The sequence below is a fragment of the Aptenodytes forsteri genome, unplaced genomic scaffold (assembly GCF_000699145.1).
Source record: "Aptenodytes forsteri isolate BGI_AS27 unplaced genomic scaffold, ASM69914v1 Scaffold258, whole genome shotgun sequence".
Lineage (NCBI taxonomy): Eukaryota > Metazoa > Chordata > Aves > Sphenisciformes > Spheniscidae > Aptenodytes > Aptenodytes forsteri.
In genome coordinates this window covers 784,461-803,772 of record NW_008795250.1, presented here as the reverse complement: position 1 = coordinate 803,772, position 19,312 = coordinate 784,461, and the positions used below count along the sequence as shown (strand labels likewise).

Sequence of the window (19,312 nt, the reverse complement as noted above, 5' to 3'; positions counted from 1 at the left end):
CCAAAATCTCTTAGACAAGAGAGCAATGCTAGTAATAGATCTTTCATGAAAATGCAGTTAAAATTGAATCAGAATGGATTCAATGTTGAACAATTTTAATGAAGCAAGTGTCAAACAAGCACATCAACTTCTTAAAAACAAAGGAACTCCAAAGTTTAATTACAAAAACATTGTACAGAAAACTTGGCATCTCAACAATTCCAAACACATTAATCCAGCAAATGGATTCTGTTTTCATATATTTCTCTTAACATTTCTCTAAGTGACAAAAGCATTTTATCCCACTCCTCTCCTTGACACCCACTTCATTTTTTACCTTTTTTTTTTATCAGCCAGCACTGAAAAATGTAAACTGAAGTGACACTCAGAAAACACTGGAAAGACAAAATCCATTTTTATAGGGTTAATCAATGTAAATAAGAAGCTTCTTAATGAGACAAAACATCATCTGTCACATCATTGGTGAGCAAAAACTTAGTCTTCCCCAGATGCTTTAAGATGGGTATACCACCTCCCCTCCTTCCTTGTGGGAAAAAGCAAGAGATTTGTCATCTCCCAGCTAATAATATCATCTTAAATTTCCTATCCCATAATACTTGCATGCTACTCAACAGAATGATGTATTAGCAGTATGCCACGAGCTTGTGGGAAGAGATTTGAGATTTGTCATCTCCCAGCTAATAATATCATCTTAAATTTCATAATACTTATTGTACAGAAAACTTGGCATCTCAACAATTCCAAACACATTAATCCAGCAAATGGATTCTGTTTTCATATATTTCTCTTAACATTTCTCTAAGTGACAAAAGCATTTTATCCCACTCCTCTCCTTGACACCCACTTCATTTTTTACCTTTTTTTTTTATCAGCCAGCACTGAAAAATGTAAACTGAAGTGACACTCAGAAAACACTGGAAAGACAAAATCCATTTTTATAGGGTTAATCAATGTAAATAAGAAGCTTCTTAATGAGACAAAACATCATCTGTCACATCATTGGTGAGCAAAAACTTAGTCTTCCCCAGATGCTTTAAGATGGGTATACCACCTCCCCTCCTTCCTTGTGGGAAAAAGCAAGAGATTTGTCATCTCCCAGCTAATAATATCATCTTAAATTTCCTATCCCATAATACTTGCATGCTACTCAACAGAATGATGTATTAGCAGTATGCCACGAGCTGATAGCTGCATTGCATTTATGTAAGCAGGGGCAGCCTGCAGCCACCCATACCTTATTTATGGTATGTGTACGTCACAGCCTGGAATTGTACCCTACTATCATATTATATTGCAATTTCTAGAGTCTTTATGGGATACAACTCCAGGTATTAGGTAAGGTGCTACAGACTGAACTTTAGAATTTTGTAAATCAACTTTTGGCTATGCAGTGCATTTTGGCCACTTCAATAAAAGTCAAATATCACCAATTCTAAAAAACAAGATACACACAGGAGATGAAGGTATTGGCGCTTCTTCTGGAGACATTATTAACCTGCAGGATTTTTTCCCCACACGGTATTTATTATAGAATCCACTAAAAAAGTTCATGCCAACATCAGTTGGTCTCATCTATGCTAAGGAAAATGGAGGTCAATGCAGCAGACTGAGGTTCCTTTTTGTGAAGTCTTGAAAATGAGACCGAAGACAAGAGAAAGGAGTTTCCTCCCTGAAGGAAGACTTGAACTTACATGGAAATCCTTGCTGCTTGGCTACAGCAATAAGCCCATGAGTAAGCGGAGACCTGACATACAAGGTGTTGACCTGGAGATGGCTTCAGGCAAGCATGAAGTCCATGAGTACAGCGTGGGAAGAGAAGAAACTGCTTTTTAATCTTCAAATACTTGCATTACAGATACATTAAAGTGATTCTGACTGCAATGCATTCCAGTAATGAAAGCAACCTCCAATTCACAACAGGGAAATCTTAAAGATTTCTTAAGGAGGAGCAAGGAGATTGTCATGTAGAAGAAAGAGCATTTCAACCACTACCATAAAGCCCAGAGACGTCCAACAAGTGCTCAAGCAAAGTCTGAATTAACAATTTGACAGGAACCAAAGGGCAGCAAATGATTTGCATAAGTTAGTGCAGACAGCAGGTGCCTTCATCTTTGACAGGAGGTGCAGCGTAGCTCAGCAAGATTACAGACTCCAGCATGCAGAATTCTACTTGATATAAGTGAAAGGCCATTGAGGTCACACTGGAACATAATATGCTGAATGCTATAGGTTCCACAGGCTGTACTTTAGCTGTACAAGAGGTGAATGCACTTACGGGCTGTAATGTAGAATTCTGTGGGCTGCTACGTGGACCTAGCTGCTAATAACCTTCTCTGCTCTAATAATTCATGCAAAAATACATGTGCTGCTTCCAGGCATATTGCTTCCAGCACTGTGATTTCAGGAGGGCAGAAAAAAAATGCAATCCCCCTGCCCATTTCTCTTTTTATAGAATACCGCTCTCACCATGAGATCGTTCTCTCAAAAACAAGGCAGTAACATTAAGTTAGACTGAGCAACATATCAGAGGAAGGGCAAGCTTTGTGGTTTTAGTCTAAAATGGAGATTCCTATTCTCCCTGCTGAGAAGAACTAACGTTTCACTTCCTATCTTGATTACCACTGACCTTTGCGGTAGTAAAATGCTCCACCAAACATTTTCAAGAGATAACAAGAGACCTTCACAGAAGAGCAGGATGCTATGTGCAAGAGAGGTGCTTGAAGGGAGTGGGGAGAGAGGAAGTCTGTCTCATAGTAGAATCAAGTCACAAAGCATCAACCACAGCCAGTCTCTAGCAGGGAGCAAACGCACATTGTAGAAGTTGCAGGCTAACACAAAAAAAAAAAAAACAGGCTTCTGCTTAAGGAAAGCTTATATAAACATAGCAGGCAGGGTAGGACAAGACAGTGCACCAAGGAAGACTGCCTGTTGTAGCAGAGAACACAAGCATTGCTATCCAGTACTGCAAGTATCAGATAACAAGATCAAAAGAAGAAAACTAAAGTGGAGGAAGGTAATCCCACAAGATAAACATGAAAACAAAATAAAAGACACTAGAAGACATTAGGCAATATAACACATCAAAGTTATTACTACAACACATAGGCTGACTTCATTTCACAAACTGTGAGATTTCATCTCCATAGTCAGCCAGTCCACAGAATGTATGCACCCTCACACCCAGCAAAATTAACAAGAAACTGAAGATTGCACAGAAGTTGCATGCTCTTAAATGTTTACACAGAGGACAATTCCAAATGTTTAGTGGGTGGTGTCCGTGGCTTCTTAAGACCTTTTAATGCATTGATCTGTTTGTCTCACTGACAAACCACAAAGGCAGGGACCAGGACAAACCTGCAATTCTGCCTCCCACCCCTAGTCTTTCCCTCATGGCTTCTTATTCCACACTGGCCAAAAAAATTTTGTAAAGCATCCCTGGGTCACGAGACCTGCAGACGAAACAGAAAAATAAGTGTTAGAAGACTACAATCTGCCAGGACTAAATAGGCACCGTGACATTATTTTTTGGATGATTTATCTGAAAACACAATATTAAGAAGTATAGTAAAGAAACCTATAGAGACAGAACTGTAACTGAATTCCTGTTTCCATCCAAAGAACAGAGTGCTAAATAACAAAAAACTTCCTCTTCTCCCCCATATACTGTTTGCACAAAGAAGTTCTTTACCATGCAGTACAGAAAACCAAAACGTTCACTAGCATAGTCAAATAGTCACTAAATACAATGTACTAAGCCACCAAAAAACACCTCAGTTCTGTGATGTACAGTGGTTTTCAAGAATATCATAATAAATAGATTTTTCTACGGAATTGATTTGTAATGTGTCTCAACCTCAAACAGACCATTTAGTTGACAGAGAGTACATTTAGGAGAATTAATATACTTCATATGCATGTTAACAAAGGGACAATGATGACAACGGTTTGCTGATACAGTTTATCAGATGCCAGCTGAACCTTTCTATCCAAAGCTTCCCTCTTTTCTAGGGAAGCTCTACTTTTTTCTAGGTTTGCATCCAATAAAGCCCAACCTTCTCCCTTTTAAGATTTTGTCACAAAATATAATCGTTGCCAAGTGAACGTCAGTGTAATTAATAGCCCTATGAATTACTTGATCATTATATCCAGTTACATGCATGTCTTTTATATAATGAAACTAGGTGATTATTAATCACTTTTTTAATTGCCTCACACTGTTTTGCTGCTGAAAAGAAGGAAGGTATTGGTGGGAGGGGGAAGAAGGGAATGGAGTCCTATTTTTCAACTATAAAGTGGAAGGAAGAATTCTAAAGCAAGAATTATTTTTTCCAAACCAATTACAGCTGAATCTAGTTTATCCAAGAAAAAGATATTTGCATTTTTAGGAACACAGAAATTGTCTATCATTTAGGAAATATGAATCTGCCTGACGTGAGAACCAAAGTCTAGATTTTAGTAGCCCTGAGATATGATTTTTCTGGCAAGGTGCTTAAAGTGCAAACATCTGTTTCAGAGCCTGGCATGCCCTTCTAATAACTGATTGATGAGAAACTGCTTTCCCTCTTACACATTCCATAAAACCTCCCCATACCCCGATTCTCTTTCTGAGCTTGAGTGCTAATTGAAAGCAGTATACAAAAGTGAGGAGGTTGATGAGCTACTGAAAAATCCCAGACCTGGATCGACAAGCTGTTCCCTTCATAAATAGCAGCAGTGAAGGCACTTCTTTATTCTGCTGGGAGCTCAGTCATCTCTTAGAACTATAGTCCGTTCCATCTGGCTACCCTCTGGAAGGACAATGATCTTTTAGCTTAAGCCACGCTATAATGGGGAACGTGTAATTAACTGTTCTACACAGTATCACGAAAGGTCAGAATCAGAAAGGATGAAAAGCCCTGTCTTCATATTTGCAGATGGCACAACACAGCTTTATTTGCATTTCTAAACACTATTCAAGACATGTACAGTAGATCTCTACATAATAAATGCCTAAAGAATGCAGGTATGTACATAGTTAAAATAGAAGTAGGCAAACTCCTAATGGCTGTCTAGTGCTGTGCATCATGGGGAAGCGAGGGAGTAAGTGGTGTGGGAAATGCAAGAAAGCACGGTATTGCAGAAAGACTGGTATTTCTTTGTTGATTTGTTTTTCTACTCAGTTCTCTATTACAGTTTTCTAAGCTGTTAAACAGAAGCAAAAATACAGAATCATAAGCTCAGTAATAATCCGTGCACAAGCCACATGATCATTAGAGTATCAGCAAATGCTACATGTAGCCTGAACCACACATCAGTGCTTCACTTACATGTAAACCTTCATAACCAGAAGAGGTTGACTACAGGTGCTATAGAGCAGGTAGTTGTAGGGTATTTTCAGTTTATAATAGAGTTGAGTTTACCTGTAACCTCTTCAGATAAATAAAATTTCTCTGACCGTCAGATTCTACAACTAATGCAGAATTTTTCAGATTTACTTCACTCAAGAAAGGAACCTTCTTCTAAATTAGTCACCCTGTTACTAAAATGTAAATAATGTAAATAATTTTTCTTTTTTTTTTTTTTTTTTTTTTTTTTTTTTTTTTTTTTTTTTTTTTTTTTTTTTTTTTTTTTTTTTTTTTTTTTTTTTTTTTTTACACCATTCTGTCAATATTCTTACTCACCTTACACAAATACAATGAATAATAGAACAAACAGCTATCTATGTCTTTATACAAAAGATCTTAGAGCTAAGGGGAATTTCAGAACCCTCTAATGCTGTTGGATATTTTCAATCGCATTTGACTTTCATTAAGTCAACCTGCTCCTGTAGCTTTGAAGAAAACTTTTTGATTGTACAATACAGTGATCAGCACAAGAATCAGTGTCAGAACAAGGGCCAGAGGTACAGAGTAGATGCCAAACAAAAGCAGCCTAAGAGCAAGCACTTACCCAGTCACTAGCGTTCAAGTCTGTTTACCACATCTCGGACCGTGGCTATGAGGTTCTCGTTCTCCTGTGGGTTAGCCATAATAATACTGTGCAGCCTATTCATGTAGGAATCAATAGTTTCCATCGTGGGTGTTTCCCCGCTACCTATAGTTAACATCGTAAAATGAGCCACAGAATATTTAGATGACCGCAGCAATTCCAGAAAGTTAAGACTATGCTAAGGGCAATTTGTGTCAACACACAAACTGCTATAGGAGGTGATTTTGCCATGCACCACCTCTTGTGACAGATTCTGTAAAACTATGTCCTCCTAACTCTGCAAAGTGAGTAGTTGCAGGGATATAAGGACTAATGAAGCATGGTTTTCCTTGATTTGGGTCTCATAGTTGATTATAACAAACTCTTTCAGCTGGGCATTCATAGTATCTAAGTGGATTCCCTGGCATCTGACAAAAGCCTTTCTTTTAATCAAGGAACTTGCAGGTCCTGTCTTTTCTATTTAGTAACATATTCACAAAACAAGTGAAGGAGAGCAAGGACTGAATATGTCTCTCACTTTATTAGGAAGAGTAAGATTAGTAAGAAAAAAAATGCCATGTTGAAATAAAGCACTGACACTAAACCTTGCCCTGCATGCATTTTAAGATTTCGTTATTTAATACAACAAAAGCTCAGAAACAGCCAAGACCACAGAATTACAACAGCAGGCCATGTGTTGTAAATTCACAACATCGTCTAAACATTAGAAGTTAAATTTAACATGTCAGACAGTCATAAGGAAAAAAAAGTCTTACCTGGTAGCGGGACTCCAGCAAAGCTGGTTGTGAGTGCTTGGCGTAACGTCTCCAGATGCTGTTGCAGCACTGTGTTGCGGCTCCGCTCTTGTATCACGTCCACCTCCAATTTCTCCACCGCAGTACGCATACTCTCAACATGCTTCTGCAAAGCAGCATTCCTCTCCTCAAACTCCATGTTGGATTTACGCAGCTGCCGCAGCTCAGCTTCACGTGCTGTGAATATCAACCCATTCCCATGTAGCCAAAAAATTATAAAAAACCATATCTATGACTGGTAAGCGATGAAGCAGAATGTTCTAGAATGCTCAACTGATGATTACAAATGGTGCAGTTTTGGTTTATAGATGAAAAAGCATCATATCATGGAGCACTGATAGTGCCTACGGTAGTACTTAAATAGACTTAATTTCTAGAGAGATAGACAAATTAGAAGACATTCAAAGCATCAGAATGGAAGTGAATAGGGGAATTGATTAGGAAGGAAGACTGCAAGACTGATTTCAAACGCCTTCAGTATGACATAGCTTAGCAGCAGTAAGAGGCCTACAGACAAGATACCAGTTACAAAAATACATTTCTATTGATCATCAGGAAAAGTATCTGAATCTGAAGTCTGTTCAGTCAAGAAAGTCTCCAGGAAGTCTGACAAAAAATCCTAAACCCTTGGGACATGCAGCTATGAAAACCAAATAGAGTAACAGAAAATATATCAGTGGAATCTTCCACATATCCAGGGGAAAAAAATAAAATACTGCTAACTAGCCTGAATCATCATCATGCTATACCTTAGGTATTTCTTAATCCTATAGAACAGCAGATCCAGCTTGGACTGGCTGGAATAACAGCAAGTAGAGCTTAAACATCAGAAACATTCTCCAAAAAGGATAGTTTTGGAAGACAAAGCCAGGAAAAACTGCTGTTGCAGCCATTGTGTTCATACAGAGATAAGGTAATACCAGAAACACTGATCAACTATACCTGAGTCATTACTTGAGCTGAGATGGGAGGGTGCAAGGACTCTTAAGCCAGATAGCACCTGGCAAAAAACTTTGGAAAAGCAAAGAGGGGGCCCTGCAAAAGTTTAACTTACCTTTACTATGATTCAGGAACTCTTCTGTGAAGATTGGAATATCAAAAACTGATCTCTCCTTTGTATCTGCTTCTTTCTACAAAAGAAAGAGTAATACATAGCTAAATACTGTTCATTTTCAGGAATTCATTAAATTGTTTTGATCAAGAACATAGAAAAAGAAGGGAGACCAAGAAGTGAGGCAGATAAGGAGCGGGATGGATGGAAGACGCTTCCGGCTCCTACCAAGAAAGGCCAAAGGGTAAGTCTCACCTTTTTAAGATATAAGTTTAATAAAGGCCAAATACCATTATCAAGAAATATCACATAACATACTGAAATATACCCTTTTGCCCTAATGACATTAGACATCAGAATCATTCAGTTTTAAAACTATCTGAATTCATTTATATTTTCTACTGGAAAGCATTCCACCATCAACCAACTGACACATTCTGAAACAGTCTATACAGAAATATCAACAAACAGGAGACAAAGCGAGCAAAGTGCACAGTAAGTTTCATGGTTGTCTTTCACTACTAAAGCGAAAAAGAAAACAACCAGGAAAAAGAACAGCTAAAGGAAAAATAAGCAACTTTTCCACAGTGTACCAGTTCCACATGTCTGTTCCAAACTGGAAGAGATGTGCATTTTGGCTCCAAAAGAGATGGGAGCTGCACAGTGCTTCAAGTAAGCCACATTTTTTTGAAACATTTAGATAGATGCTGCCACTATTGAAAAGAAAAAAAAAGTGTATAAACACAATTTGTAAGAGTCTATGGGGAAAACCTGCTTACAGAATATGTAGTAGCTGGGGAGGATAAAGGTGAATATGTATAGGCATATTTTGCTGTTAGAAAGCAGTCGTTCACCCTGGCTATGGCAGGTATGCATTAATGTGAGGGCTTCAAGGAACTGGACTGCTGTCTCCTGCATACTGCAAAACCAAACAGTGCAAAATTCTTTCACTTTAAGACACAGGAGAAGTTTGTCATCTTAAGATAAAGCCTGCAGTCAAGGGTTTCCTGTCAACTTTCAGATCTCTTCACCTAATTTCTGATAAAGTTGGTGAATTCAACTATGTGAACTGGAGGCTATTAAAAAAAAAAAATCTAAGAAAGCATTTCAGGTGCAGAAGATTTGATGCCAATTTATGGTTTGTGACTATCATAGGCTTTCTTTAAAAAAAACTTTTTAATCAGAAAATGCTCTATAACTTAGTCAAAAAACCTAAAAAACTTAATTTGACTCAAGGAAAAAAAACTACCATGATATACTTCAGTCACCATTTCTGCATGTCAAAATCAATGGGAATTAATGCTTGCTTTAAAGCCTGCATTGCTATTGACAAAGCCAATGCAAATTTGGTTTGGTAAACTGCAGCAACTACAATCAACCTGTTACTTAATACAGAAACAAAGTTAAGCATGAGAGAATGTCTGCAGAGAACAAAAGCTTTTCAAACCTCTCAAACACCACAGCTGATAATGTACCACAGACTCATCCTCCAAAATTATGTAGTGTCAACCATGATATGGTGCCCAGCAGAAAACCTCAATGTTTAACAGCTGATAAGGGAATTCTGGCACCTGAGCTCAGAGTATCATATTGGTGTCTGCCACATGAAGGGACTAGATGGGGTGAGCTGAATGCCATTTGGCAGTCAACCAAGACAGACAAGACTAGATGGAACTTCAGATACTCTGTCTTTACCTGAGGAGACTGCTTTTAGAGTAAAAGATAAGCTGAGTTTTATTGTCTGGTAGAATTACAGCTGGGAAGCTCCATATTTGCTGAGTGAGAACTCAAAACTCACTTGGCCTGAATCAACTGAAGATGTACTAGAAACAGGCAGGACTAGAGGGACACAGCACAAACCTTCCCAGCTCTGTGAGACACAGTAGGGTGTCACTAGGGGTTCGTGATCACACATGCTCTTCACTGAAGTTTTGATATTTGCTACTATAGAAAAAAAGTCTCAAGAGTATGTATTTAGAAATGAGAAGTCATGTACAGAAGTGTGCATAATGCATTCATTTTGTCTGAACACTCCCTAAATGGCTAGGAATTAATTTCACCCCAAAATCTAGGATCTCAACATTCATGTGCACGAAGAAGTGTTGGCAGTTATGAAGCTTGGTTAAAACACTTATAGGACATCCATCTTAGATGTTCTAATTCACGCTTACTATTGCTACCTGTGTGCAAAGAAGCACTAGAGCTTGGATCATCGCTGGCTCCTAGAGAATAGATGGTGGAGGAGAGGATACTGAGAAGAGGAGAGGGTATTCCGTTTGCAGCCCTAGGATACAGGTTCTTCAGGTAAAACCAAAAAAATATTAAAGCGATTAGATGAAACTGTTCAGCTTCTGAAAGGCAACCAATAAATTTTACTAAACAGAAGAGTGATAATGAAAACCATCAGCGCTCTTCCATTACAGAATACATTACCCAGCACATAAAAGATCCTCTTGAGAACTCTGAAGTACTTAAGCCACTCTGAGGTTCACTCAGGATTAAAATCATAAGGTTTTGATTACCTCCTATTGAAAAGGCCCAGTCTGTTCAGGTTGCATATCATTTTGTCATCCCTCAAATCAAAAGAGAACCGAAATTATTGTTTCTATCATTTGTCTTAAATAAGATTGAGATGCTTCCAGAGTGTCAATAATATCATTCTGATCTGGTTATTAAAACTGAGATTGATCTTTGGAGGTTCCAGAACAAATCAGACTTAATGTTCTTAGAGAAATGGTGAAGTATGGTAAAGAGAAAGCTGAGATTTTATCACAGAATCATAGAACAGTTTGGGTTGGAAGGGCCCTCTAAAGACCATCTAGTCCACCCCCCCTGCCGTGGGCAGGGACATCTTCAACTAGAGCAGGTCGCTCAGAGCCCCGTCCAACCTGACCTTGAATGTTTCCAGGGATGGGGCATCCACCACCTCATCTAGTCTAAATCTACCCCCCTTTAGTTTAAAGCCATTCCCCCTTGTCCTGTCGCAACAGGCCCTGCTAAAAAGTTTGTCCCCATCTTTTTTGAGCCCCCTTTTAAGTACTGATAGGCTGCAATAAGGTCTCCCCGAAGCCTTCTCTTCTCCAGGCTGAACAACCCCAACTCTCTCAGCCTTTCTTCATAGGAGAGGCGTTCCATCCCCCTCATCATTTTTGTGACCCTCTTCTGGACCCGCTCCAACAGGTCTGTGTCTTTCTTGTGCTGAGGGCTCCAGAGCTGGATGCAGTACTCCAGGTGGGGTCAGGGGTTTAAGCAGGTTTTGGCAGGGTTTAAGCTCATCCTTCCTTGTATGGTCAGGTGCAGACAAAGAACAGCTATAATAAATATGTATCATAAAGAAAAATAAATGTTCTCAGATGGTTTTCTTCTTGTGTGCTCATACTACGGCAGCCACTTCCCTATCTTCAAAGGTTGTAGATACTCTCCCTGACGTGTATAAATCTTCGAAATCTTGCCAGTAAGATGTTGTGTAACTGACTGCTTGAAGCTAGACCTACTCTGAATCAAACAGCTTGAGGAAAGAAGCAATTACAGAACCATGGAGAACAATTAACAATGATTTGGTCACTGCTGATGACAATTAATAGTTCTAGTGTATATTGCTATATGTCATATTTATGAAACTAGGATTTGGAAGAAGGAAAATGTTCTATTTCATGCCCACAGATGAGCTCATTGACACAGTGTCTCCATGTTTTTCATGGTCATATCTGCCTATTAAAAGTCTCCTTTCACCTTCCCAAGCCTCATCCTTTTGTTATTTTTTATTATAATTAGTATTTGAATTGTTCATTACCAATACTTTTTGGAGGTCGTCTCTATATACAATATTTAAAATTAGTTCAATACTGATTCACAGAAACTAAATAATGAACACCTAAGTGGAGCGAGGGGAGAAGGAAAGGTTTCTTTGACCTTATGTTCTTATATTCTCAAGAAATAATTTAATCAGATCATACCTTCTAATCACAAACACAATAATAGTCAATGTGGACAAGAGAAAGCAGCAAGACAACAAAAAGCTTTAGTCTTGCTTCCAGTAACAACCTGAGTATATACCTCTAAAAGCAATCTAAATCTTTTCTGCTTGTTCCTTGCCTGTGCAGGATTATAATACTTGACTCCCTTGCAGAAAAGATGTGAAAGCATATCAGGTCATAAGCATGTGGAATTTTATAATATAAAGGTGAAAAATGCTAAGCAGTTAAAGGCACGGACTTTCAGAAGAGGATGCCTACCTAACATGTTGCTAGCTCAACTATGTAATAATTATCTGATGAAGCTTAAAAGCCCCACAGGATATGGAGGGCTCCTTATTAACTGCATTTACGACGTGAGATTTCAGCAATGATAGCTTGAGTTAGAATCATAGAATAGAATCATAGAATCATTGAGGTTGGAAAAGACCTCTAAGATCATCGAGTCCAACCGTCGACCCAACACCACCATGTCCATTAAACCATGTCCCTAAAATCATTAATATTGGAAATTAATTAAAATCATTAAGGTTGGAAAAGACCTCTAAGATCATTGAGTCCAACCATCAACCCAACACCACCATGCCCACTAAACCATGTCCCGAAGCACCTCATCTACACGTCTTTCAAATATCCCCAGAGATGGGGACTCAACCACTTCCCTGGGCAGCCTGTTCCAATGTTTAACCACTCCTTCAGTAAAGAAATTTTTCCTCATCTCCAATCTAAACCTCCTCTGGCGCAACTTGAGGCCAGAAGGATGAGTGGTAAGACTATGAATTTGTAGTTTGCCACCTGTATAATTTAAAGGTTATGTAAACATCATAGTCAACCTAGAACTTGAAGCCTTCAGTAATCTGTTTTTGAACAATTAAAGACAAACTTGGATTCAGTGACTATAGAATCAGAACTTCTAAAGATTAATCTTACTCCAAGTACTTCCTTTAAGAGTTAATAAAAAGACATATCAGAAACATGCTATCAAAGCACTTTCCTGGAAGTGAAACTTATTTTCCTTAAAGTAGACAAGACCATTAGTTGCTCTCAGCAGTGCACAGCCTTGTCACTATTGTAATGAACACATTAAAAAGCAACTTGATTGCTTTCCCAAGGCAAAAAACCTCACAAAGAAAAACAGATCTTTCAGAAACGCCTATTGCTTACAAGTGAAGAGGCTGTGTAAAAACAAGATTTTTTTATTGCTTTTTGTTTGCAATTTATCGGTAACCATGAAAGAAGCTCTGTGGCTGTAGGTAATACAACTGGAGAAAGTTTCAGCACTTCAAGGGGAGAGATACCATAGTCAGCCAGGATGAACAAGATTTGTGATATGGCTTATCAACTAAAGCATAGGCATCTTATCTCCTGGTCATATCTGCCTATTAAAAGTCTCCTTTCACCTTCCCAAGCCTCATCCTTTTGTTATTTTTTATTATAATTAGTATTTGAATTGTTCATTACCAATACTTTTTGGAGGTCGTCTCTATATACAATATTTAAAATTAGTTCAATACTGATTCACAGAAACTAAATAATGAACACCTAAGTGGAGCGAGGGGAGAAGGAAAGGTTTCTTTGACCTTATGTTCTTATATTCTCAAGAAATAATTTAATCAGATCATACCTTCTAATCACAAACACAATAATAGTCAATGTGGACAAGAGAAAGCAGCAAGACAACAAAAAGCTTTAGTCTTGCTTCCAGTAACAACCTGAGTATATACCTCTAAAAGCAATCTAAATCTTTTCTGCTTGTTCCTTGCCTGTGCAGGATTATAATACTTGACTCCCTTGCAGAAAAGATGTGAAAGCATATCAGGTCATAAGCATGTGGAATTTTATAATATAAAGGTGAAAAATGCTAAGCAGTTAAAGGCACGGACTTTCAGAAGAGGATGCCTACCTAACATGTTGCTAGCTCAACTATGTAATAATTATCTGATGAAGCTTAAAAGCCCCACAGGATATGGAGGGCTCCTTATTAACTGCATTTACGACGTGAGATTTCAGCAATGATAGCTTGAGTTAGAATCATAGAATCATAGAATAGAATCATAGAATCATTGAGGTTGGAAAAGACCTCTAAGATCATCGAGTCCAACCGTCGACCCAACACCACCATGTCCATTAAACCATGTCCCTAAAATCATTAATATTGGAAATTAATTAAAATCATTAAGGTTGGAAAAGACCTCTAAGATCATTGAGTCCAACCATCAACCCAACACCACCATGCCCACTAAACCATGTCCCGAAGCACCTCATCTACACGTCTTTCAAATATCCCCAGAGATGGGGACTCAACCACTTCCCTGGGCAGCCTGTTCCAATGTTTAACCACTCCTTCAGTAAAGAAATTTTTCCTCATCTCCAATCTAAACCTCCTCTGGCGCAACTTGAGGCCAGAAGGATGAGTGGTAAGACTATGAATTTGTAGTTTGCCACCTGTATAATTTAAAGGTTATGTAAACATCATAGTCAACCTAGAACTTGAAGCCTTCAGTAATCTGTTTTTGAACAATTAAAGACAAACTTGGATTCAGTGACTATAGAATCAGAACTTCTAAAGATTAATCTTACTCCAAGTACTTCCTTTAAGAGTTAATAAAAAGACATATCAGAAACATGCTATCAAAGCACTTTCCTGGAAGTGAAACTTATTTTCCTTAAAGTAGACAAGACCAGTAGTTGCTCTCAGCAGTGCACAGCCTTGTCACTATTGTAATGAACACATTAAAAAGCAACTTGATTGCTTTCCCAAGGCAAAAAACCTCACAAAGAAAAACAGATCTTTCAGAAACGCCTATTGCTTACAAGTGAAGAGGCTGTGTAAAAACAAGATTTTTTTATTGCTTTTTGTTTGCAATTTATCGGTAACCATGAAAGAAGCTCTGTGGCTGTAGGTAATACAACTGGAGAAAGTTTCAGCACTTCAAGGGGAGAGATACCATAAGGATGAAGGATGAACAAGATTTGTGATATGGCTTATCAACTAAAGCTCTTATCTCCAGACATTACTACTCTTTTCCAATATTTACATATGCAAGGGGGGGGGGGGGGGAGGGGGGTTTCAAGGAAGCCACAAGCATTCATGTTGCTGCAGAAAATCAGTACCTTAAAACAGCAACCTGAAGGTGCTAACTTGGAAGGTTTATCTAGGTCTCAAGCTATTTGTAAGTCTTACCTCGATGTTTACTTAACAAATAATAATTAATTAAAATTCTCTGCTTTGAAAAATTTCCATGTAAAAATTTTGCAGGTTGAACCTCTAACACAGCAGATACTTAAAGGCTCAATTATACTGACTTGCACCCATTGATTTATTTAACATCACAAAACAGATCTATGTTTTAAGTGTACCCTACATTCCCACTTCATCTTAGATCATTTGTACCTGCCCAAGACTTAAATTTAGTTTTCATCATACTAATGTGAGCATAAGAGTACTCAGTTGTTTCTAACTTTTGATCAAAACCTGCATAGGAAGAGGAAGAATTCATACTCTAAACCTCTGATTAGGGTCTTCAACTGGCATAAACTGTTTTTTATTGACTTCACTAGAAACTTTCATCACCTGAAAACTACCCACTGACGTAAGGGTAGAATGAAGAGGTTTACCTCATGATCATGGGCTGCCTGTCTTGCTCCATCTGAAAAAGAAAAAAAAAAAAAAACAAGAAATCCCCCAAAATACACAAGATTTGAGAAAACAAGAACCAAAGAATTAAAGCAGTTACACAACCGCAGTTACACAACCATGATTACACAACAGTTATAGACAGAAAACTTGTGCAACTTTCCTAATGTCACATAGAAGCCGTGTCTAACTTTGATGCTTTTAATGCACATCCTCCAATACAATCTAGATAATCAAATGTTAAATTTACATAAATCTAATCACTTCACACACAGCTGATGCAAATGCCATAGAAAGAACACATTGACTTTTTAACAAGCCTTTAAATCAAAGGCTTTAAATGAGTGTCAGGCTACATGACTAGCTGGGAATCTTCTGTTGTTCCAGCTAGGCACATATTTTTGTCCCATTCAATACCTTGTCTGTGTGATTTGCCTTTTTGTCTGTCCTGTGCTTTCCTGCTAAAGACTTTGTAGGCTTCAGTCTTCTGATACTGCTCCAGCTCCCGCATATAACGCTCCTTATCTCTATCTGCTTCATCAAGGTATCGCTGAAACAAAAAAAGTCCAAGAGTTTCAGGGAGTTTCCTCCCCTTCAGGAGGAAGGGAAGAAAAACAACTTGTCAGATGAAGTGCTGATCCATTTCACCTATGCAAACAGGAAAGGAGTGAAGAAACAATGAGAATGTACGTGAGATGCAAAGACATAAGATTTCTGGATAAAATTACTGTATTCCGGTGTCCCTTTTTCCCTTTTTTTTTTTTAAATTCAGATCACTATCCTGTAAACTCTTTTTTGTGAGACCTAGAAGTAACCTGCCAGTAAGCTACTCAACTCAGCTGAATATTATCTACACATTATAGACCAAATCCGTAAGAATTGCCTTTCTGTGGCTGGGATTAAATGCCACCAAACAAGAACACCTTAACAGATCGTGCTTTAAGGTTCAGATCTCTAACAGTGGGGTTCCAATACACGCTTGTTTTCATGCCCCACAGACAAAAAAGCATCACCATTCTACAACCACACACTTCACCCATCTAAGAGGTGAACAAAACATCATGGCTATTGGAAAAAGAGTAGCATAAAGATAAAAGAGCCTAGGTTATATGAATTTAAGCTACCTGCATTTAGGTTAAAAGAAATCATGTTTTTACTAGCCTGAAGATATTTCACACATCTGCATAACAGAATGAGAATTCTTTAGGGGAACAGATGAACTGAAAACTATTTAACAGGTGGTCGCAACACTTACTAACGGGATCCTTTCAAAAACGGTGCCTTCCCAATTTTTTTCCCCAATGAGTTTAAAATTCAGTGGAAGTAAGTATTAAATCAGAGTGAACCTTAGTCACCTGGTATGCCTTTTATTTTCATTACGCCATCACAACAATACACGTAACAGTTATAAATTCCATGCATTTGCAACATTATTTTGACCCTGCTGAGGACACTGTTAACGTTCTGGATTGGGGTGCAAATTTGGTGATGTTGGGTTTGCATTGTTTTTGGACATTGTATTCTTCCATAAGACATTAATTCTTCTTTTCCATCTCCAGCAACGTGCTGCTGAAAGAGTACAATAACTGAGTTAAAAACAACACAAGTTTTTCCTCCTTGTGTTTTGGATGGATAGTTTTGAATCAGTAAGAATGAGGTCTGCTGCACTACCTGTAAGTAGATGTCCGAGGTTTTCTAGCACAGATCTACATATCTCATTAGATATTTCCCCATGCAGGGGAATAACAAGAGGAACGATTAGTAGGGTGTTTGCTTTATGACTATAGTAATGGTCTTTTTCTGGGGAAGACTCACTATTTGGTCAGTCCAGTCAACTCAACTGACCTGTCCTTATGCTTGCCAAATACAAAGGGAAGTAGCAAGACTACAGGGCTGGAACAGGGGAAATGCAAGACTTTCCCTTCAACTTTTATATCAGACAGCTAGTTTGGTAATTGCTGGATTTCAGCCACAAGAACAGAATGTCAGACATGTTTTTCCCCTGGATTATAGGACGCTAACCCGCACAGCAGTAGTACACTATGACTCCACTGCTTGCTTCTGGAGAATGACTTCACAGTTGTTAGCTAACCAAAACCATGCTTACTCAGCTTCAACAAGAATTTTGGGCTGTCATATTAGAGACATGGGTTCTGAAGCAGCAGTGTCCTTCACTGCCTTGATGAAAAACGGGCAGGAGAAACTGAAGGGAAGGAAGTGCTCAGCAGTCTTTCCCTGACCCGCAGTAGGTTAGAGACTCACAGCTTTATTCAAAAAAGGACAGATTCCCTGGGGATTTAAAAAGCAGCGCACAGAATAGAGATTTGAACTCAATCTCCTTTTGCCTGGGTTAAAAAACTGTCTCAGACATGATAAGAACATGTTAAGGGCAGGGGGTAGAGGGGCAGAATGTCTTACTCTCTTTCCCCCCCTCTCCCAGCAGACAGCAACATCATTCTCACTACAGATGTGTTACCAAATCAACTGCTTTGCCTTGACACACATTTTCCATTATGGTTAAAATGCTATGCCTATGCACCTTTTTATAATATCTCTGTATAACTTGTATTCTACAAGCTTAGTAAAAAGCAACAAAAGGAACTCTTGTTTTTTGCATCATCTCATTTTTCATCCAGCCATCATAAAAACTTAACTATTATTTTGCCCTTAAAGTATTTTCAAAAGCTTAAATGCCCTGATAAATTCATATGATAGCATCAAGTTGCACCGTGATTTAACTACTGCTTTGCTGTAATCTCCAATTGGCAGTCAGGTGTGGATGGTAAGACACCCATTAGCAATAACAAGGTCCACTCCAGAAGGAGTTAAAGAACCAGACCCAACATTGCCTTGGTCTTCATTCACATATCAGACAGCACAGAAGGCCACAGTAGTCCCAATTAGAAGACATCACATTCTGACTGAAAGGTGGAAAAAACCCAAAACTTTTCCTGAGGTAATGTGTGTAGAAACTAAAATACGTAACTCTCACTGTCCTGTGCATCATATAGATCTCCACTTTCTTTCTAGGGCTACCAATACCTCAAAACATTGTCTAAAAGTTTATTCATGTTAACTATCTCCTTCAGTAACCTGTCCTTTCAAGTCTGCTTGTCTTATTCTAAGACAGCAGATGTTTATATACATTGATGAGTTTGTAAAATAAACAGAACTGCAAAATCCTTCAAGCAGCTCTGAAATCCCGCTGAGTTCTCCTCAGCCACAGTGAATAAATGCCTGCCCCGTCCTTCCAACGGCTTTGGCCTTGGAAACTGGTAGGTCTCAGCTGTAAATGAGTGAGGTACAACAGAGTTACATCCAGATGAATCACAAAAACAGTGGGATGTCTCACTAGAGCAAGCCCCCCTGTTCTAATATATTCTTGCACTATCTAGAAGATACAGTCCTCCTCAAGTCACATGTGGATGAGATGCTACAGCCCTACCAGGATTCATTATTTGAACTCTGGAGGACCTGTGCCCCTTATTTGGAACTATATTCCTAAACACAACTTTAATCAAAAGCCTATGTTAACTTCCTCACTAAACAACAATATTCCCATTTAACAGTAATCATAATCCAACAAGGAAAAGGGAGTTTAATGGTACCCGTTTCTCCTCAGGAGGCAGTTTACTCCATTCATTGCCCAGCATCCTGGTGATCTCTGGGAAAGGGACTTCAGGCCTCTTCGCTCGAAGCTGCTCCCTACGCTCATTCATGAATCGCACATACCCTGTGAGGGGGGATTTGGGGGCATTGGTGTCCCTAAGGGGTTTCTTCCTCTTTCTCCCTTTGGCCCAGCCTCCTCGTTTAGTTCTTTGCTGCTGCAAAATGAAAATGGAAGAAAATTCAGATTGAAGGAAAAGAATTACCACCTCTGGAAGGAATA

General features: G+C 38.6%; 1 protein-coding gene across 2 annotated transcripts in view; it reads right to left on the bottom strand.

The window, feature by feature from the left end:
- Window positions 1-871: 871 nt before the first annotated feature.
- HMG20A (high mobility group 20A) overlaps window positions 872-19,312 on the bottom strand; it is a 48,206-nt gene continuing 29,765 nt past the window's right edge. Inside the window, exons 5-11 of one of the 2 annotated variants that reach the window (XM_009278839.1) lie at window positions 19,032-19,247; window positions 15,841-15,973; window positions 15,405-15,436; window positions 7,816-7,891; window positions 6,723-6,938; window positions 5,929-6,072; window positions 872-3,449 (exon numbers count right to left, since the gene is read on the bottom strand). In XM_009278839.1, coding sequence (XP_009277114.1) covers window positions 5,936-6,072; window positions 6,723-6,938; window positions 7,816-7,891; window positions 15,405-15,436; window positions 15,841-15,973; window positions 19,032-19,247 — 810 coding nt within the window. In that variant the 3' untranslated portion in view covers window positions 872-3,449; window positions 5,929-5,935. Of the gene's footprint in view, window positions 3,450-5,341; window positions 5,409-5,928; window positions 6,073-6,722; window positions 6,939-7,815; window positions 7,892-15,404; window positions 15,437-15,840; window positions 15,974-19,031; window positions 19,248-19,312 lie in introns of those variants that run through there. The other variant, XM_009278840.1, reaches the window with a different exon arrangement.